Below are 23,078 nucleotides of genomic sequence, written 5' to 3' on the forward strand. Positions count from 1 at the left end.
ACAGCTACTTCTTTATGCTTTCCTCTCCCAGTTTTGATCTTGTTCTTACCTCTATGTCCATTTAAAAATCATTTTTTCTCATTATAAAACTAAGAGATTTGTATATGGACAGAAGTTAATCCACAGTAACTTGATGCACAGTGTCAAGCTTTTGGTGGTTTACAGGATTTTAAGATTAAAAAGCGAATGTCACAAAAATACTTCATGGCCTCAGAAAAACCCATTTCACATAGTGTTGTTTATTTTCTAAAATTAAATTCTAAAGGAACAGGAAACTTCCATCATGTCCTGCCCCACATACTACAGGCAAAAATAAATTCTACAACTTATTAAAGCTTTTGATCACCACCCCCACCCGGCCGCCAAATATCCAGACCAGCTATGACCTCTTCTCCCTGCCCTTTAGCAGATACTTGCGTCTCCTTTTACACTTTCTTATTTACTCACAGTCCTCTCTTTGCTTTACACACCTACAAGGCTCAAGGCTCTATCACAGTGCAGGGTGATCAGTGACTGTAACAATGGTACAAGACATTTTGAAGAAGTTAAAACATTGATCTGAATTCCAGAAGAATGAAGTGATCTGGGAAGACAAGGGTGGGATTTCTGGCATATACTGATTTTAAAAGTACATAGAAAAACTACAGACCTACAGCATCCATAATTCCTATCCACCTTCTAAAGACCCTCTACAAAATGTGTGTATCTTGAGTAATCATTTATGCAGTGTCAATGCTATAAAAATCGTAACGCTGTGGCACAGTTTCAGATGACAAAAGTACAAAGCCAAAGGTACACATGCTAAATGCACGAGATGTCTAACATTGCCAGTGAAGAGAAGGCTGTACTTGTAGGTATATTTGCTAGATGCTGCTTGAATGGTTTCTATCAAAAAAGTACAAAAACCTAGAATTCATATTTCTTTTGTTTCTTTAAACATAAAGATACTTAAACCTTTTGTACTTACTAGGATTTTTAAAATATATATATGCATATAAAAATAAAGTTGGTGCTTATAACCTGTATTATACATACTGTAAATTGAAAAAAAAAAGAATTAGCCTAGTCACTAGGCTATCTGGTTGCAGGATACCACGACTGCAAACTCATTTGCTAAATTGTTACACAAAGGAGGAATTATTTGATCCATTTTTCTGTTTCTAATTTTTGTAAGCTAGTAACACAAAATAACATCTTAAATGAACATATAGTTCTAGTCACCTTTACTGTACTTATTTAGAAAGAAGAGCAAATATATTCTAAAAACTTCCCCGCCTGCCAATATTTTACCTTTAATTGATAAAAACATGTGTTTTACGACCTTGGTAGCATAATCAGTTCATGGACGAAATGCAGTTGAGGCAACACATTACGAAAACCCCCAATGATAGCAGATGTAGTACTCATACTTCCAAAATAGCCCTGCCCAAAGCAGCTGACTCACGGTAACATGCCTGCCTGGTGCCTCCCCTCTTCGGGCAGCAGCTGCTCTACCATGTGCTCAGCACAACTCCAGGCAGCAGCACAGACCGGCACTTGTGCGGCTCCAAGGACAGGGACGAGCTGCTCGCCCTATCGAGGGACGTGACCAGGGAAGTTCGGAGGAGCCAGGTCTGTGGCAGAAGTAGTATGGAACATAACTGGGTGGGATTGAGATGGTGGTGACAGTTTGGGGGTCTTGGAAGTTTAGGGGTCTAGACAGTGGAAAGTGTGTTTAGACGCCCAAACTGAGACCCTTGTGCTGAGAGAGGAAAGAAGTGAGAAATACACAGATGAGTATAATTAATTTACTGGGCAGATGATCACATTCTGGCATGTAATGATTAATCTCATTTTTTTTCTGGCTTTGGGATTATTACTGGAAAGCCGTTCTGCCAACCAGAAAACTTCAAATACAAAGCCCGGATTCATTTGCAGACAATTTACCTATTTTTTTCTGTAGTGCCAATACTGTCTTTTAGCTTAAGTAGTTCTCTCTTCCTAGTTTTTAGCTGCAGATTCATCTATAGAAAATAATTATTCATTCTCAGCTTTCATTTTGTGGGCTAAAAAAAGCCATGGTTTCAGATTTGTTTTTATACTCTCTATACCGCTCTTACCCTAGTAACTCTTCTTCATATTATTTCAGTGCATGTATGTTTCTTTTATATGGCTGACCAGAACAGTATGTTGAATTCCTGATTCAAACTCAACAAGGGCAGTAATAGTGTCAGTGCTTCTTTATCTTTCCTGGAAATGAACCTTAAGATTTCACAGTTTTTCACAACTACATTAGATTCGTGGCTCATACTACCTGAGATTCATCTGCATGCATGTGCTAGGGTCCCATGTCACCTTATTAATAGAAATTGTTGCTAGCACATGACCCTGGATTTTACCCTATTTCTATTCAGTCGCAGCAAAATTCTCCCTATGTGATACTCTAATCCTCTTCTTAATGAACAGTTGTTTCTGATAAAGCTTTAACAGGTAATTTTATTATCAATCACTTGACTTAAATACCTTAGGAGTAAATTTTGAGAAAATTCATTAATATGCTTGCTCCAACCCTACACCTTTTTTCATTCCTACAGGTTTCTATTCCTTTCATATGTATTCCAAATTATCTTGGAATTCCCATCCTGTCAAGTTCAATTAAAATAGACCAGGTGAAGAATGTTTAATGACTGCCTCTGCCTAACTAAGAAACCAATACACTGGTACAATCTATTTTGTGAAAACAACATGGTATTTTATTTCACTGACTTCTTCATTATTGCCTAAAAGTTTCAAGGTTTCTTGGAAGCCTCAGTGTTATGGGCAGACAATGTACACAGACAAGAGGCACTCATTAGCTTCCAGAGCTTATTTACTAGGCTCTCATCATGAGTTAACACTGAACCTGGACAGATGTCTTCACTTTCACTTTCCTTGCTTTTTCAGGATTTCATTTATGTCACTGCAGGCCAGGACTGCTTGAAAGTTACAGTGGAAAGCTACTCTAGTAAACTTTTTTGCCCATCTGTTAGCCTCAATGCCAAAGATGTTTTCTTTTCATGAGTGCTCTTGATCTTTGGAATCTACTTTTTCATATTTGGTATTTTTAATGTAACCTCAATAAAGTTATTTGAAAGTTTTGTACAAAATTATCTTTTGCATTCAACTTTATAATACCAAACAATATCAAGATTTACAAGGAAGCTTCCTCAGATGACACAATTTAGAACAGGAGTGCCACAGTTTTTAGCTGATTTCTAGGTATTATCACTTGCACTTCCTGCCCCTGACATATAATTTTGAAGTGACTTGCATACTGTTAATGGTATGCCTATCACAGTTCGGGAATGATTATTTTTAGGCTTTGAGAAGTATGAAATGAAAGAAAGAAAAATGACATGCTACTAACTATAAATAGACTGGGGATATATGAGAATTATTCATTAAAGTCCCAAATGATATTATCATCCATGGTGCCTGATCATATTAATTTTTTTCCTATCAGAAGCCTCTCCTAGTAATTTTAGTTTGCATTAACTTAAACACAACAGCAATACCTCATGCACACACATTTTAGCTCTGGAAAAATGTAGTCAAATATAAGAATTACACAGACTAAGCATTAATGTTTTAATCACAAATATCATGTGGATTTGAAATTCTGTATGTAATTTATCTTAGTTTTTTGTTCTACTATTATCTGATTAAAAATGGGAGCCCAAACACAACAAAGATCAGGGCAAAACAATTATCTAGACAGGAACTTTTCAACGTAGGTCCATTTTCACCAAATGAGGTACTGCAATACAAGACAGCATATATAGTTTTGCTCTATAAGAAGATTCTGAACATCAAGATCATAAAGGAAAAGGTCCTTTAGCAGAAGAAGTAAATTTGAATTAGAAGATTGAATCATTTACTGATAAAAGTAAGTGTGTAATAAAATATGATGCTCCTCTTTACAGAAGCATTATGAAAAATTTAGTGGGATAATTTCTGGGCCTGCCCTAAAGCAACTGGAGCAAGAAGTATTTTAGCAGTCTGATCATTATTCCGGCATCTTAACCAACTGACCCGTTCACCTGGTCTGCGATACCTGGTATGATGATCTCAGGGACATCCAGAATGTTGCCAAATGAAGCAGTTTTACGATGGCCTCGTTTAGGCTTGGAATAGGCTGAAAAAATACACATATACAATACACATGCAAAACACTAAAATGGCAAGAGCAAAATTATTAAATTCCTAATACTGCATTGTTCATATACTTGGTTAAACTAGAGTTCATGCAAAAATGTGTCATGCAGAATAAACTGCATTGCCTTCCACTCATGCTTACACATAGTAAAGCAACTGTTAAAAAGCAAAAAATGCAGAACTAGGCATCATTACAACACGGTGTAATTAGTTATAGTTAGCAACACAAAAGTCAAACACAGAAAGCAGCATGGCAACACAGAAGGGAAAACCAAATGTAATTATCCAAACAGAGAAAAAATTAAATTATTTCAGTTCACCTGTACATTCAGAAAAAAATCTTGACTGCCTGAACTTAACTAAGATTTTCTCTTTAGTGTTGTGTACAAACTATTTTATAAAATGTCTAATAGTTATGTACTTCTGGTTCTTTAAATCACCTCCTTTCAAAGCAAATTTCATCTATTTCTGAAAAAATGCTTCCTTTTATTATATTTGACAATCATGCCTGCTCGTTACTCTTTTGTCTTACTAGTGAAGATTTTTTGTTTTGGAAACTGGATATCACTACCAGCTTTTTCATTTTTGAATCATGTTCAAGAAACATTATACGCTTTGAAATAAAATCTTATTTTACTACTTCTGTAGTTTAAGATAAATAGGTCCTATTTAGAGATAAATCTGAATACGTCTCCCAAAGGTAGAACACTGTAGCATACTCATCTCAGTAAGTAATGGTGATGTGCATTACATGATTTACTCTTATATTTAATCTAGAGGAAGATGGAACAAGAATAAATAATTTTCAACCTGATTTAACAACAGCCCAATTCTCACCCAGCCATGCAATTTTTTTTCAGGTTCACAGCATATTATTTCTGTCACACAGTTAACAAGATTAAAAAAGGAAACCAAAACCAATATAGTGCTGTTTCATCTCTTTTTGAAAAAGTTACGGTCAGATGTGCTTGACCTCATTTCTCATAGTCCACTACTGCATGAAGTGATTTCTTTAAAAAATACCTGAAGAACCCCAAACTGAAAATAGTATGCTAAGTATGTACTTTTATTTCAAGAAAAAGAAACCTAACAGTCATAACAACAACAAAAAAAAAACAAACCAAAAACCCCTTTGATTATTCTGAATAGTAATTATTATTTCAAAGAAATGTACTTAAAGAAGACAAATTAGGAAAATTAAAAGCTTGTACAAAGGAGGGCCAGGTTATCTCTCCTAATGTCAAAAAATTACATTACGAATGTCAGTGACCAAAGTGAGTCCTGACAAATTTTAAAATAAAACCAGCATAGTGTTATTACCAGGTAAGTACACAGCTGCCTTCTGTGTTAAGAAACCTTTAGAGATATTCAGGGTGAGATGTGCTACACAATCATCCAGTCAAAGACTGACAATACAAAAGACAGATTTTGGAATAAGGCTTTAAAATAAAAACATGAAAGTAAAAAGAATTTAGGGCAAGATAAATATTATTTCAGTACCTCAGTATTTAGTAAAACAAGATCCTGGAGTAATCATAACACAATGAAGAACAAAAATGAAATAGCCATGGTGCACAAGAAAGCCAGAATTTTGATGTGTAATTCCTTATTAATTGCAGCTACTCGACTACCCTAATTTTCAGATTGGTAGACAGATACTCAAACAGCTAAATAACCCTGAACTAACCAAAGTAGTTTTGTTTGACTATTTAAATCTGTGGTTATATACCATAACACAAAAAACTTTCACATATGAAACTCAAAATCTGAAGTTTACGTAGATTAACAAACAGTATCTTTGATGAAGAAAAGAGACAAGGAAGTGTTTGCCAAGTGTACACATTTTTATTAATTCACTATTTTGGGATGAATCAAGATTGCTTTCACCATAAAATCAGGTATTTATACTTACAGATAAACTCTAATTCTCTCAAAGATTTAAGGTTTAGAACTGAGAGTTTATATCTGAAGGAAACCTGGCAAAACACCTGTAGCTTCTCTTTTAACAATGGACAATGCTCTCTTAACCTGGTGAATAAAACCTAATTACGTTTCTTGTTATGAAATCTGTCAAAGTGGATTTTCAAACTTATTTGGGAACATGCTGAACTTTAAACCTACCTCTTCTTTACAAAAATATTATAGACACACCCCCGAAGAAAATGTTATATAAATAATTATGCTAGCAGAGATGGAATAACACTATTTCAGATAAAAAGGAGAAAGTTGTGCATTTGGAATAGGACTGATATTTAGAAATCTCATAATGCATTTTTTAGAAAGGTAAAAATCTAATTCAACAAAATCTCTAAAAGCTTTAAAATACTCAATTAAAATACTCAGTCTTGCTGAGTGTACAACCATAAACATAAAGGCATTTCTCCCCCACAATTAATAAAGGACAATCAAGACTACATGAATAACTTAAGTATTTTCATATGGTTACTGTTTTTAACTTCCTGTAAAACTATACATTTTCCTCCCTATTTCTTTCCAATTCCTTGGTCTACTCCCCAAATATCATTAAATTTTACCTGTGATGGAAGCTATTCTTGCTTCTATTTCAGACATGTCAGCACTCATCCTTTTTGCTTCTCCGGAAACAAGGGCTGACGGTGGTCGGGCACGAACATCTGACAAGCTCTCAACACTGCTCCCACGAGATGGGGGCAAACTCAAACGGCCAGGATCACCCTGTCAGTGATCCAAACAGTCAAATTTTGTAAAAAGAAAATTCTGCAGAAGCCCGTCCATAATATGCACCAGTATGTCTCTATAATGTGCATTTTAAAAGCAACAAGATTTAAAATTTATAGCACAATAAATGGCAATAATTTAACTTTTACTGGTATATACGAATGAAATATCTGCAGCTTTGAAAATAATCTAACTTTACACAGATAAAAAAATCAGTAGAATTAGGCCAATATGGTCATAAGACAATCTTTTTATTTTTGCATTCTACTTGAAATAAACCAAGGTATTTTCAAAATTCACCTAAATGTATAATCCTTTCACGTCATACTAATATTTTGGTTATAAATTAAGGCAGCAATTTTCAAACATATTTTTCTAATCGAATAAATCCCTTTAAATAAAATAAACAATTTAACATTTCACTGGAGATCTTATTAGAGCCTTCCAGCTTACCTTTTTGGAATCATACAACGTTTTTCCATCCCTTTTCATATTCTTCTCCTATTACTAACTGGATCAAATTTTGCACTGTTTTGAATGACGACACTCATGTTTCAGAGCAGATACAACACTTATGTCTACCCATGTCCATTTTGTTACTATAGTACAAAATTGCACATGTTGGCTTACCGGCTGCTTGGCTGTATTTTTGATTTGCTGTGCCAATTTTGACTCTAAACGTTTAATAGTGTCATTGGTAGAAGCTCCTTGGAAGTCACTTGGTTCCACGTTAGCGTCACTCTTGTTACTCGTGTTTGTAGAAGTGATGTCCATGAATGAACCTAGAAACCAGTAACAAGGAAAAGCATTTGAGAATGTGCACTAAAAATACTGAAGTGCATCTCTTCACAGGACAGCTCTCAGGAGTCTAACTTGCCTTTAAAGCAACACTTTTGAAAACCTTTAATGAAAGACAAGTTTCAAGACTGATACAGATCAATTAGTATAAGAAGCAAGAGGAGTGAAAAAAGAGTATGTAACTAAATACTGTGATAACATTCTGAAGTCAAGCTTTATCTCTCTTTGAAATTGTTACGAGTAGGTGTTATATTAACAACACAACAAGAAGCAACGTCATTCACAATTAATGACAAAGACCATCATTAACCACAGAAGAGCACAAATACCTGAAAAGTATCAGCCAATACATATTCACAGTCTGAAGTGATAAATTATGTCTTAAAATCATACGCTGAGAGGTAAACCAGTAATCAGTGAAATGCTACAGCTGCAAAGATTTTGTTAATATAAAGGTCACTAAGCTGCAAAGTAGCCAGTAAAGCTTTATCCAAAAAACCAGCAATTTCTTTGGAGATAGAAAATAATCCGACCAAGCAGAGGAAGCTGAAGACATGTAAGATTAAAAACTACTGAAGTGGAAAAAAATGCAGTCTAAACAATTAGGTGACTAAATGATCTTTTTTTTTTATTATTAAAAGGATTTCTCTGAGGGCGAGACTACCTGAAAGTCTAGCCCACATTTTGTTCCATCCACATTTCTAGTGATCTTTCTTGCACTTATTTTAAATTACTGTATTTACTGCATCTTAACATAAAACAAATGCAAGTTTAAATTGTGGAGACTGCAACTTAAAGCAGGCACAGCTTTCAAGAATAGTGAGGAATTTTAAATAGACAACTCCTAAACATTACATATAAGTGAAAGGGTGTCAATTACTAGCAACGTTCATGAGGAAAAAATGGAGACATTAAAGCTGGGCATTTGGAGACAGCTTATAATAAAAGCTTTTTCTTCATTACAGGTACACTTCAGCAGAACCATCTGAGAACACTAAATATGATGTGGTATGAGGTATTAACAAAATAAACAGGGTCTGCTGATGCTTAAGATTTTGGAAATCTTTTCCATTTTGAGTTCAAAATCAATATAAGAATGTGCTTTATAATCTATCTGCATCATTTCATGTTGCTGTTCTTTTTCTCTAACTTATACAAATGTACCTGTGCTAGTGGCAGAGTTGCTTTGGCCTTCATCTGAATACTGGCAAGGATACTGCAGAGGTTCATCAGCTCCTGGAAAGTACTGTGAAAAAACAGTAATTATTTGATAAAAAAGTAACTAAAAATTGTTTTTAGATTATTTAAATACTACCTCATAATTTATAAGTGTAAATTATATATTACATTTATAATAATTTATTTATAAGATAAATGAATGCAATTATTTTTAGTAATACATTAAATACACCTATGATTATTTGTTTATTTTCTCAAATCCATTATGAGTTATTATACCCCTCCAAAGAGGGCATATATAATTATATATATGAAAGACAAATTATTTCCCTTCTCTACTGCGATAGTTTGATAATTTTTGTCAAAAGGAGAGAGGCAAAAGAAAACATGCAAGCCCACCTTTGGAGTGGGATGAAAGGCACACCTTTTGTAAATAAATTTCCCATCTTAATAGTTTAAGAAATTATTAAAATACTTAAAATAAATTTTTATACCCGCATCAAGTGTGTCATTATTTTAACAATTTCCTCCATGGATGGTCGTTGTGAGGGATCCTTGGACCAACAACGGGTCATTAAACTCTCAATTGGCTTAGGTAAATTTTTGATCAGTGGTGGCCGAGTACCTGTAATTGAAAAACACCCTTAAATTTTTTAAACAGACTATAAAACAACTGAGAGTTTCTGATCTCTCTCCAGTATTTTGCTAAATAAAGAAAGGAAAACACAGAGTTAATTGTAATCTGAAGGAACTGGTCTGTACTTAATTTTCTCTCTAACAAACAAAAATTGACCAAAGAAGTTCCTCTGCACTACATAGCAGCAGTAGGAAAAAAAAAAAAAAATCAAACTTTTCCTTCAGTACAGGTTTGAATCCATTCACTGACTGACCAAATACAGCATATTAAAATGGCTAAAGAAATGTTACTTCTTTCTGAAGACTAAAGTTCTAGGCCAAACTAGGAAGCAAGTAATAACAGTCTTTGGCTCCTAATGCTGTATCCACAGAAAAAAAAAAAAAAAAAAAAAAAAAAAAAAAAAAAAAGACCCAAGACTCAAAGTATTTTTGAAAGCCGATTTTGCTCCTAAGAATGTCCTGAAAAATTATTAGGCACTGGAACTACCAATTTTTGTGACTTTTTCATGGCCTATACTCATTTTTAGTAACATTTTACTTTAACTATTGTGTAACTATACAGCTGTTTTTTGCTTCAACTTCCTCCTCTTATTACCATTTCAATGGGAACAATTAATGGACAACCAGTTGTGTTTGATATATGAGACACACTGACAGTTTGCAGAGAAAACAGTAAGTATTTAAGACTATAACAAACAGAAAAAGTACTACATGAACTAAGAATGCCACAATAGTTTTAAGTGAGATGAAGTACACTAACACTTCCTTATTAAGAAGAAGGAAAAAGAAAATGGAAAAAGATAAAAAAGGTAAAATTTTAAAGCAAAAGTAGGTACAGATAGGGAATTTTCAAGTATACTCCCACACCTTACTGAGGCTTCTTGGTTTACTATTAGATTAACACACTTAGTTTTACAGTTAATGCTTTTATGCAAGGCACTTATCACTCCTAATCTCGATGTCCAGTGTCCTTGAAAAACTGGAGAATCTCTTTCTTCATTCAAAAATGCCATTTGCAAACATCTCTCTTTGTGCATTTCTATGACTATAATATTCATTGATTCTATCATTGTCTGCCCCACTCTCTTCTTTGAATAGGATATGCCTGTGCTCACCTTAAGCTTCTACAATTTACTACTGAAGCAACGACACTCAGGCAGAGTACCAGCCTTCATTTCTTGTTTGTTAATTTTTTCTTCCAAAAAGTTTGCGCTTGCTTGGATGTTGTCCATCACAAATGGCAGAAACTCTTTGCAGACATTCATGGAACTACTTCACTATCATTACTTTAGTACTCAAAAACTCTTGTTTTGCCATGGTACCCAAAAACACAGCAGTAAAAAGTTACAACTCTAGCATGAAGATACTACAGGCTACTCTACTACCCTGACCAACGTTACACCACTGCTTTAAAGAAAGCAGTCCATTTGACACAACCACTGTGCCCTGTTCATAGTCTAAGTCCCTGAAGATCTGTTTTGTATATAGCACAGTAGGGTGCTGTTCCATGAGTGCAGGTACCTAGGCATAAAGGTAAAACCATTCAAACAGCAGAATAAAAAAAACAACCCCCAAAACACCACAGATGAAAAACAAAGTAACATTTTTAAAGCCTAATGGTCCCAGACGAGGTTTCATAGCTTCTAACATTTCTAAACACAGGTTAAGTTACTTGAAGTTACACATTTCTTGTAGATGTCCAATTAAAAAAAAAAAAAAAGACAATGTAGCTAATAAAATCATCATTCAACCAGGTAAGACGTTTTTCTCAGATCACGTCTAAAATGGAGTGTTGTAGTAATGAGGACGTTGCTCTTTATCCTTCTTTGCTCATACACCACTTGAATGTAGCAAGCACTGTAGCAGCAGCCAAGTAATTCAAACCCCACACTGACACAAAAGTGGTAGCGCCTAACTGTTTAGCCTTTGTGACAAAAATGCATACTTAATGAAGCATAAAATGGAAACACTAGTAATTTAAACCTGTACAGTTAAGAGTGTTTAGCAAATTCATAAGTCATATACACAGCTTCAAGTGCAATAAAGTATCTTCAACTCACCATTGTGAACTGCCCACATTATTCGGAAAGCTGGACCACCAATCTCATCGAAAGGTTTCCTACGGGTGATTACCTCCCAGAGAATAATACCCCAACTGAAAACGTCACATTTTTCACTGTAATTGCTACCTGGAAGAAAGCCATCAATACAATTTGACTCTTTTCTATGTAATACATTAAAAAGAAATACAGTTTGAGCAGATCATAGAATCAGGTTGGAAAAGAGCTCCAAGATCATTGAACCCAAATTTTCACTGAACACCACGATGTCAACTAAACCACAGCATTAAGTGCCATGCTGAGTCATTTCTTTAATGCTTCCAGGGATGGTGCCTCCACCACTCCCCTGGGCAGCTTGCTCCAATAAATACATAGCTTTACATACTTACTTTCACTCCACATTTATTTTGCTGAGAAAAACCAGTTTTCTAAAGCTGGCTGATTCATGCTAACTTAAGCCTGAAATCACTTGACAGTATGACTGTTAAGAATGCCCCTCTCTGGGAATCAATCCTTGGAGTCATCTTGAAATGATAAAACACATCAGTTTCCTTATATAATATAAACCGCAATTCATTAGGTTTAAAAAATCTCTTGTATTCAGGGTTTAATTGATTATGTTTCTTTCCTCTAAATATTCTTCAATTCACTTCTTCCAACCTTAGTCACAATATGCCAGCCAATAACATCTGTCATATCCATTACTCTTTATTAATTACAGGTCTTCAGAAGAATTACTAAGTTACCATATGAACAAATCAGGAGAGTCCTCAATTCCTCACCATCTTACTTCCTCCTGTTCCTGGTTTATTATTCTTATTCTTTTTGTAATGTCATTACTTAACTAAAATTCTTTGACTGTAAGTTCAGTATTTCTAAGACTCCTAAGGTGCTGAAGACAGGTAGACGACATAGAATAATAAATAAAAATGTTCAGAGGCTACAAAGAAAGAATGCTTTGTAACCATAACACATGCAAACACTAATAAGAAATGTGAATGGCTAATGACATGAGAATAAATGTGCAAATATAAATTATAGGAGATTTGTTCATCTATCTTCAAACAAGGATTAAAATTGGCATATAGTGGCCAAGAGATTTTTTTGTTTATACCTAATCAGAAGGCATTATTCAGACAAATCATTTCAGTAACAGTGGAATTAAAGAAGTCTAGTTTCATGTGAATACCCAGCATATAGCACCAGTTGCAATAGGCTCCACTACCCGTGAGCCAACTTCCTCTGCCCCCATACCACTGACAAGCTGCGAAGCAAACAGCCTGTTCTCTGGCCAGTTCTTGCAGTCCAGCCAGTTTGCAAGACAAACAAGAAACAGGCTGCAGCATGAACCACAAGCCCTCTTTAAGTGAAGGCATTAATTTGGACTTTAAAAAACTCTCTAAGAATGTGGATCTCTGAAAATCTTTTCACCTGTATCAAAGTAGCTGAATGTAGCTAATGAGTTCAAAAGGCACAAAGAAGAAAAACAAAGTCAGCTTTATCAGTTGGCTTATTTTCAAAGGTGCTGGGGAAGAAAAGTCATGTTAAGCAATGGCAGATCACTAAGGGAAGCAAAAGAGTCTCTATGCAGTCACAGCACTTCTGTAACACACAGCCTATGAAACTAAAGGAGTGCTGTTCACCTGTTTGAGCAGTGAAATCCTATTTTGTGGCTGAGAAGTCTTGGACTAATTCTGAAAAGCGAGACTCCAAAAGAAGTGAGTGAGTATTCTGCATTGTTTCCTTATGTGAGAGACTAAGATTGCACAGACAATAATTCCTCAATATATCCAATTATCCCACAGCAATTTTAAAATACTTTCTTCGAATGGGAGTTCTGATATTAGAATTGCTCTCTTTCACTTCATCCTGATCTATATCATACTATTTTCATTTAGATTGCTTGACCTGTACAAGGCTTTAGGTGCCCTAATGTTTAAAACGGGGGGAAAATCTTAATATTACGGCAACTACTCCACTAAGCACCATCTTCTGCAATAGATACTTCTCATGCCTTTATTGTTCTCATCTGGAAACCTTAGTATTAGAACAGCACCAAATTAATAGCAGCCTTTATTCCATTGTTGAATCCTGATGCAGTAACATAAGCAAAGAAATTTTTAACGATTTTGACATTTGAAGTGGTTATTTTAGTAATTTAATGACTGTTTCAAGAGTAACTTGATATGCTGCATCATAGAAGATGCATCATACTAGATTCTTTCCTTTCCTTGATACTTGTGTTTATATAACGATTTGTCTATTTATCAATAAATGCTTTCAGTTAAAAGTATGTAAAAACAACTGTAAACTAAAGGCTTTTTGCTGCTATCCAACAATACAACTGCAATACAAGATTTCTTTTTTCTGCCTTGCTGGATTCATACACCAGAGGAACTAGGATATGAACTGTAAGTCCCTACTACAATACACTTATTTATATCCATTTTAGATTAAGATTTTTCACCAAAAAAATGTAGCTTTAACACTGATTGTTCAATTGCTTATTTCTAAAAGAAAAAAAATCTCCTATTTATACAATTTAATTTAATAACAAGCAAGTGTTAGGAAAGAAGCAGTCCTGGCTAAAAAATAGAGGAAGTACCTGAATATAAAATGACATAATGGAAAAATTTCAGGCATCAGAGTGAAACAAATAACCCTTGGGTGGGTACTCTAAGCAATACGTGGAAGAAAATGGTACCTTCAGAACAAAAGTTCCGAAGGTGATGTTTGGGAGGAATCCTAAAACTGTATATGGACAGCCTCTGGAACAAGGACAGTAGAAGAAAAGAGGCCACTTGGATCCAGAATCCGGGAAACCACTGCTGCACATATGCACTTACCAAATATATCAAATCAAGGACACCTGCTTCCTAAAGCAGTAGGATGACTTTTCCAGACCATTGCTAAATTGCATTGATAATTAAGGTACTGACTGGTTAAAAGGTGTTTAATCTGCAATTTAATATCTACTGGATTATTTCTCTGATAATCATGCAGCAATTATAGCTATCTAATTATCAAGTGTCATCAGTCTTTCCCAATTACACTCCAAGAAATAGCTTGTTTTCCTACTTAACCAAATTAACTGGTATTAACAAGTTCCTCAGTATGCAGGAAAGAGGAAGTACATTGAATCTTTAGATTACACAAAAAGCAGATGAAGATGGGAGTTACAAGAAAGTGGGGGATCAAAAAAGAAGGTAATTATGTTCAATTTAGAGACACTAACAGGGAAATTCTAAAGTTAAAAGCTGATCAGAGTAGGGAGTGAAAGTAATGACAGTGTATTTAAATGTCACAAGAGTTTGAAATGATTTAAGAATCTTAGAAACAGCAAAATTGTGGGGAAAGAGCCCTCTGGCTGTATTTTACTTACAAAATAAGGAACTGCAGCTGTCTAAAGGTACTCCTTATGTAAATCTCAGCAATGACAAATAAAGGTACACATAATTAAATGTCTAATATTAACATGAGAGAGTTGGTTCAGTGCTGCTCTTCAAACCTCTGCACAATTACTTGACAATATACACTTGTACAGATTTAAAAAAAAATGTTAGACTTCTGCCAAATCTCTTTCAGTTTTTACCTCAAACTTTAGTAAACTTTATTTTAAAGACTACATGATGCTCTTACTCTTACATCACATTAACTCACAGTTGCATTCCTAAAAAGGAAATGTAATACTGATACTGAATTTTTATTACCTTCAAAAACTTCAGGTGCCATCCAAGCAGCACTTCCTTTGTTGTTGGTCATGTGTGTTTGAATATCACAGGCTGTACCAAAGTCACAGATTTTTAGAACTGTTCCCCCAGCTACTAAGAGCAAACTGTCAAAGAAAAAAAAAGGGTATTAATATTGTAGAATGAAATAGTCTGATAACAAACCACTGATTTTTTTTATCCCAACAACTATCATTCTAATATAGATGAATATCTTAAGGCTTTGCATCTCAGTGCTTTATTTTATAATCTGGGAAATATGTACGGTCATTTGTGTCTAATGTGAACAGATTACATATTTTAAAGTAATCCAATGTATGTTGTAATTTACTGATATTTCTACATGTTAGATTTTAAATAAATATCTTTAGCCATGGTAAACCACTAAGCGTATATTGAGAAAATTAGTCCTTCAGATGCCAGGGGCTGAAAATGAACAAGTGCTGTAACCATTTTACTAAAAGAAGAACAATCAAGACTCCCACTAATGTCAGTCAATGTATCTATTTATTTAAATGGAAGGACTTGAAGTTACATGTGAACAACTTTCTAAATCAAAACTGGGGAATACAAGAAAGAACTAAAGATTTAAATTGTGGCTTCATGTTATAATTTTACCTGGTAATAACTGCAGGTTACCACCAAAAAGGGATGATTCTGCTGATCCTCAAATATCTCTTTCTATCTAATCTGTGGAGCCAGATCTGAAGCTGTAAAATGAGTTGGATAACAAACTGACTGGGTAGAAAACTATTAAATTTTGTTTCGGTGGAAAGTGATGGGAGCTTCTGGCAGGGGTGGCAGAACAGGCAAAAGGAGGGGATAAAGGAGGACAGTCACGTGGCGAAAGAGCTCTAATGCAACAGATTAAATATGACATTAGAACCAATCAACCCCCCCCACAATGTCCTCTTATTGAGCACCACAGCCATTCAAAAACTGGAAGATTTTAAATGTCTCTGATTAGAAGCCCTATTTCTAATAAAATCCTCTTCCATAATGCAGGGCAGGAGAAGGGTATTCTTCCAGTTTAACAGAAAGTAACTGAATACACTTAATTTTCTGTATCATATACTGTCATTCTGTAACTGAAGTTTCAAATGCACAGCTTTCATTTGGAATGTAGCACATCCAAAAGTTAGTACCAATTAAAGGTATTTCTTTTAAATGCAATAAAATTATTATAAATGATCTTAAAGTCCAACTGTAAGAAAATATGAAAAATGAACCATAAACCTACTTTGGTGGTTTCAGGTCTCTGTGAATTAGAGCCTTTGGCTTCATACTGTGGAGATATGCCACTCCTTGGGAACACTGTAAACACCAACTCATGGCATGTGCAGCAGTATAATGAGGCAGAGGTTCAGCACCATGCAGCACTGCAAAACAAAGGCACAAACTAAAAAGAACTTTATTGCATATTACAACAGATACAATGGAGTTAACAAAATACCAGTCAGAAAAGCTCTGTGGAATCTAAGTAATTACCAACACCTCATTACTGCAACTAAAAATATCCTTCTACAGACTGTTAAAATAACAGAAATGTCAAAATATTTCCCTTTTTTTTAGAATACTTCCCATAATCTTTTGTGTTAAATTTCAATATGAAAAGTGTTGCTTGTTCTCAGCTATCCCTGGTAAAGTCTGTGTTAAACAAATGCTCAAGGAATTTACAAATTAAGGAAGAATGTTTTCAGATGTTCCACTGGAAAACCTTAAATTACTTGTATAAAATATAAGAAACTGGTATCAAGAACAAACCAATGGATTGAAAAGAGATTTTAAAAAGCACACTTCTTTCTCCTTAAAATTATTTTAAGAATTTCAAAGAACCACATAATTGTTGGAAGAGACCGCTGGAAGTCTACCAAGCAGGTCAAGGAGGCCACCTCCAGCTGGTTGCCCTGGGCTGTGTTCAGGTGGCTTCTGAATAGCTCCAAGAATGGAGACGTATTTATGAAACAACCTGTAGTTTAGACTATGTTTGCCCTAATACTAGCACTTTAACTCCAGGAAGTTGAAATGATACTCACCATTGTACAGAGAACCTCCTTCAGCATACTCCATAACAAGACACACCTTTCGGGAGAAGGGGACAAAAAATAGGTATATTTTCAATGCAGAGGCAGATAACAGCTGAAAGGGAAGTTCCTTGAGAGCAACTACAATGCCTCCATACCTAAGCTAATGGAAAATATATCAGTCAGTTTGAAATGTATGTATTTACATGTAAGAAAAATGAGTTTTACACTTAGTTCTCATTGTAAGTTAGAAAATAAAAGAATGACCTCCCTCCTCTTCCTCAGTCTTAAAAAGCAAATACTGTCTTCAAATTGCAGTTCACTGTCCTTTACTTTTTTCCTTTAGTGGCTTACAAAAAAAAATTCATTAAATACCATGTCAAAAGAATTTCACCAGTACTAAAAAAGAAAAGGGATGCAGCATTATTTTAAGCAACTAAGCCCATACAAGCTAAGGATACATCTGTCCTGTCACAGTACTCTCTTTTCTGCTTAGAGAATTTGTGGGACTGTTTGCAGCTGTGGCAGAAAGCAAGCAAATCCTGAAAACTGCATGTAAGAAAATAGGAACTGATTTACAAGCTATAATCATGTGTTGCTAATGCATTTACTTTTTGTATTGCTGATTTGCAATTAATAGGACTGTAGATATGAATGTAAATACATATGTAATATACCAAATGGCGATTTGACAAACTCAAGTATAACTGATGTTTAGAAATAGCTTTGGGGTGTTCTTAAAATAATTTATTTTTCATAGCAGAAGAAAGAAGAAACAAATACCTGAATATATCAACCAACCTACATATCTGTGTATTTCCTTATTATGGCTAAAACATAAAAAAAAATATAATAGGTACATTTTTAATATAAAATATATATTCTGTTCATTGATGCTTGCATAGGTTAAGCTAGTCACCTTTTGTCATACTGACATAAGCTATAACTTACTGGATTTAGACAGGCTCCATATAACTTGACAATATTGGGATGGTTTACTCGTGACAGTTGTCGAAGCTGCAACAAAAATCACACAGTTTCAAACCATGGGAAGAAAAGGCTTTGTTTTCATAGCGATAAATAATACACCACACAACAGCAAGTACAATTTTCTACATCTGCATAACCCCAGATGGTGATTTTAGGAATTACAAAACTAATGTCCCTCTTTGCATTTTATTGTATGTAATCAGGTTTGTGTCAAACTGCAACTGTGTTTTAAAAGAAAGTTTGAAGAAATTACATTTAAAGAAAGTATTTTTTCCAGACTGTAGTAAAGTCACTCAAATCACAAGCACTGTGCAACTATGACCTCTACAGATTTGGTGCTCTTCCTAGAGCCTTCAGTTTTGGACTATATAAAAATTGTCTGAGTAAATAAAAAAAAAATTAGGATCATACTGGCTGTTTTCACAACATAGAAGATACATGTCCTAAAATCCCCAAGCCCACAATCCTATAAAATAATTTAATATTAGAATGACATAGTTCCAATAACCTATTACTGTTTGTACTCACAATTGCACTATTTTGCATTGGGTTTTTCTACCAGTACAGAGTAGAAGCAAGCAGAAAAGGAATATTTTTCTCTTTACACAGACTTCTGAAGTAGTTTATGCTGTCTATGGAGCAAACACTATTTTTTCTATACACTTCAGAAGATCTGAAAAATCAGAATGAAGTATTTCAACTGATGCTTGCACTGTGCAGGGTTTCCTGAATAGCAGTAATTACTGAAGCATTTCTGGGATTACCTACTCAGATCTCTTTTGAACACAAAAATCCCAAGAGATCAATCAGATCTACTCAGTGTTAAACTAGACTCAGATTATTAACCTTAAAAACTTCCCATGGTAATGAACAACATATAAATATTTACAGAGGCCTATTACAAACATGCTGTTTTCAGCCCTTTAGTGTTTTACATTTCGCTAGAGTTAGTTCTAAATTTAAGAGTTTTGTTTTGAACATATTTTGTATATCTTGAACATCCTCAATTATAACTGAATAAATACTAAGCACCATGTCACAATATATGTCATTTAAATTAAACATTTGATTCTAGAAAATATTATGTATCTTGGGAAGTTTATCAGTGTATCTGAACTACTCGACATTTTTGAAGAAGTAGACATTGAATGAAAATAGTGATTGCCTTTAAGGTAGCAATGTACTTATATAAAAGAAAAAAAATAATCAAGTTATTAGAACTGCTGAAAAAACTCAGAAACAGTTTCAAATATCAACCTGTTTGTACTGGAGAACCTATGCTGTAGCCCCTGGAAGTGTTAATCAGCTCCAAGGCTTTGGTGGGCATTCCAGCTGCACCCTTACTTTAGACTGGGACAGAATCTAAGAACTGTTATTTCCCCAGTTGTGTGCCCTCCTCTCTCCCACACTCTTGCCTTTCAGTTTTTATGAGAAGCAAACTTAAGGAGCTGCAATGTGCTTCAACAGGTTTCCTGTTCTGCAAGACAAGGGTCCAGGCCTGAACTGGGTACCACAGGCAGCATTTATCTTGTGATAAAGACATAGCTTTTAGTACACTAAATGCACCCATGAATTTCAGGAAACAAGCTCTACCAAACCCCATATTTTCCATCAAACTTACTGTACCTCTACAATGAAGGCTTTTCTTTCAGATTCACTTTCTATCTGTTTAATGGCTACATCTTTAGCTCGCCATTTTGCCTTGCAGACCACACCAAAGGCTCCTCTTCCAACAACCTAGAACAAAATACAAAACACTAGAGTTAAAACTTGAAATGGTTTCATTTGCTGTGCAGGACTTCATAAACAGAAAAGAAATTTAATTTAGAAAACTGTAGATACAGGCTTGAGTTTTGCAGTAGGAATCGAATACTATGCCATTAAAGCACAACTGGTCTTAGCAAAGCTTACTCAAGAGACCATTTACAGAAGAATTGGAAAACACACATACGAAACATTTTATTAGTAATGTGCAGTAATAGTATTTCAGAAAAGTATAATCTCAGTTATTTAGAACAAGCTTTGCTCAGAAGAAAATCAGAAGAATGAGAGCAATTTTTTTTTTAGGTTTCATCTGTGAAATTATATCTATCTGCTGTATTTGTTTATTCCGTCTAAGAACAGGAATTAAAACTTCTGAATTTTAAACGCATACACAAACAATTGCACAGGACCATGATGAAATTGGGATGAGATGTTCAGTGTCCTCAGAGTCTGCCATAAGATACCCACGTAAGATGCACAGAACATTCCCCATTCTGCTCCGTTAAAGAACGGGACCTGTTGATTGTAACCTCCTCCCCCAGGCAAAGCGCAGGGCCTTAACTCTTGTCCTGATGTAACACACGCTAACTATTTTCTTGCATTCCACAGTGAGGTTGGAAACACCAAGCCATGAATGATAGCTGAGCAGCCGACAAGAATAGTACATATAAACAAATTGGAAACAATGAGTCACTGGAAGATATAAAAGTCCCAAACTAGTCTTCCTTGTTATTTCCTTTTCTGTCTCAGACCACGTTTTGAAGAAAATTGCCCGTTTTCTTGGGGTTGGCCCACCCTCCACCTTCTACTGCCACAAGAGTTGTCCATTACAAAGCCTCTACCCACCTTGCTCAGCATATGACCAGACCTACAGAATAAGAAAAATCTCATCAGTTGGTGTGCGCCGTAAGTCTGCATTTTGCAGAAATGGTAATTAGTGAGCACATAAAAATCCACCATGCAAGCACCTGGGAAATACTAAGGACAGTTAATGAGAGAAGGATGCCACAGAGCAGCTTGTGCAGGATGAAGTGTATTGGCAGTAGCAATACAGTTCCAGATCTGCTGCTCCCCTACACTGTGAAGGAATCCAAACACGGTTATCACAGTGAGTGGGAAGAACTCTCCCTTCCACTTAGGGAGAAGGAGGTGGACATATAATGAATTCTCCTAGGTGGATACAATTGGCCTTATGGTGCAAGCCTCTGTGAGACACATTTTAGAAGGTTCCTTTTCTTAATATACCTTTTCTCATAGTCCTTCACAGTTTTTGACTACAACTCTGTTACGTTTAATCCAGTGACGGAAACAAAAAGAGCTATTTGAAAATAGTGCATGTATGTCAGTTAAAAGATTGGTCACAAAATTTAATGAAGTAATTAGATTTTTTTTTTTTTTACTTAGCCTAAATCACTTACAACAGTTTGTGATGGGTCAGGCTTACTTTTTTTCTGGCTAGTCATAGCTTTCCTTGCTGAAAAGACTTGCCCATATGTACAAATACACTGTATGTATTATTACGTACATGATTTTAATATTATGATTATGCAATATATACTACATATATTTTTATATAGTAAATACATTTATTTAACAAAAACATAACAAAAAACAGAAAGCCCACATATCTGTTGCATTTGACTTCACATGGTCAAATTCAGCTCGTAAGTCAATATAAATGCATACTGATCCTCCACAGATAAATCCATGACTATTTGCAAGTTTTATCCTGAGAACTGGTACATATATTTCCAGTTTTTATACTAAAGAAATCATTATTTTTCAATGTTGTTGAATTTTTTAACAATGTTTCTATTAAATGAAGAAACTAAAAGAAACAAGTACACTGCCCAATGTAATTTGCCATGAATGTCACAATATTTGGGTTTTAGTTGAAAAGTGGAATAAATTCCAAGAGTCAGATGCACTTTAAGAACTCCCACTGATGACTGGAAAAAAATAATAATAAAAAATAAAATCAGTGTCAAGCACCAAGAGGAAGAGTTAACCAGGCAATCTAAACCTAATCACATAACAAAAAGCTGTGAGACCATCAGGTATGTAAATTTTATTGTTGCTGAAAATAGTTTGATAAATGATTATGCAGTCAAGGTTTCATAACAATTTATCAGTGACTTGGTGCCTGCTTAGGCAGAGGGCTGAACTTGAGAAGGGACATGAATGCAGTGAATATTTACCTAGGATACAAGGAAAACAGAAGAGCCGATCCTCCATTAAAGCAGCTCAGGCTTTTGAATAGCACATGAAAGGAGCAACCATCAGAAACAATGATGGATCTGATACAAATTGAAGTTTACCATATGTGAAAACTCAGTATGTTTTTCCTACTTAATCTGGAAAATGTACCTTACTCACAGCAAAAACACCTTTATAATCGACAGAATGCAGCTTGTGGTGGAGTCCATTTACATATAATTTTCTTCACTTAAACTTCTTTGAAGGAGTTAAGTCTTAGATTTTGTCAAAACAGTTTAAACACTATGGAGTTTCCTTCAGCACCGTGCGCTGGAACTAAGTAACTTAATAGCAGAAGAGGGAGGCACTGCCTGAACTTTAGTTTCTTCATGCTCATTCCTTCTTGTCCCCTGCTGTTGGTGCCACACCATATGTTTGGGCAATAGTGCATATTCGGAATTATATGAAGCACGGTAATGGAATTATTGACACAACAAATCAATAAACAGCAGTTGATCTGTAGCACTGTGTATGTTTGGAAAATAATCTAAAAATAAACACATTCTTTTGGTAAAAGATTTTGTTTCTCTAAATATCTTCTAGGAGAAAAAAGGAAAATATAGGGCAGATGAGACATTTAGAAATAGAGTAAGAACAAGAAGAGAATTTCTCACAGAAGAGAATTAAGTTTGTCAAAAACCACTCGGTACATGACACAAAAACATTTTAAACTGGGAGTAATACTTAAAAGAGATTTAAAGATTGAAAAGTGTATTAAAATGTATTATTCTACGTATAAAATTCATACCAGTAAAAAGTTACATTCTACTGTG

At 34.8% G+C, this 23,078-nt stretch overlaps 1 protein-coding gene across 9 annotated transcripts in view; it reads right to left on the reverse strand.

Moving 5' to 3' along the window:
* MAP3K7 (mitogen-activated protein kinase kinase kinase 7) overlaps window positions 1-23,078 on the reverse strand; it is a 46,589-nt gene that overhangs the window by 16,412 nt on the left and 7,099 nt on the right. For 4 of the 9 annotated variants that reach the window (XM_008640271.2, XM_017742858.1, XM_008640269.2 and 1 more), the window contains exons 2-12: window positions 19,912-20,022; window positions 18,247-18,312; window positions 17,308-17,353; window positions 16,512-16,650; window positions 15,254-15,378; window positions 11,544-11,672; window positions 9,342-9,472; window positions 8,833-8,914; window positions 7,501-7,652; window positions 6,708-6,867; window positions 4,073-4,153 (exon numbers count right to left, since the gene is read on the reverse strand). In XM_008640271.2, the coding sequence (XP_008638493.1) occupies window positions 4,073-4,153; window positions 6,708-6,867; window positions 7,501-7,652; window positions 8,833-8,914; window positions 9,342-9,472; window positions 11,544-11,672; window positions 15,254-15,378; window positions 16,512-16,650; window positions 17,308-17,353; window positions 18,247-18,312; window positions 19,912-20,022 (1,222 nt within the window). Of the gene's footprint in view, window positions 1-4,072; window positions 4,154-6,707; window positions 6,868-7,500; window positions 7,653-8,832; window positions 8,915-9,341; window positions 9,473-11,543; window positions 11,673-15,253; window positions 15,379-15,889; window positions 15,979-16,511; window positions 16,651-17,307; window positions 17,354-18,246; window positions 18,313-19,911; window positions 20,023-20,895; window positions 20,918-23,078 lie in introns of those variants that run through there. The other 5 variants (XM_017742862.1, XM_017742861.1, XM_017742860.1 and 2 more) reach the window with 3 other exon arrangements.

This window comes from Corvus brachyrhynchos, unplaced genomic scaffold (assembly GCF_000691975.1).
Source record: "Corvus brachyrhynchos isolate BGI_N302 unplaced genomic scaffold, ASM69197v1 scaffold87, whole genome shotgun sequence".
In the NCBI taxonomy this organism is placed as follows: domain Eukaryota; kingdom Metazoa; phylum Chordata; class Aves; order Passeriformes; family Corvidae; genus Corvus; species Corvus brachyrhynchos.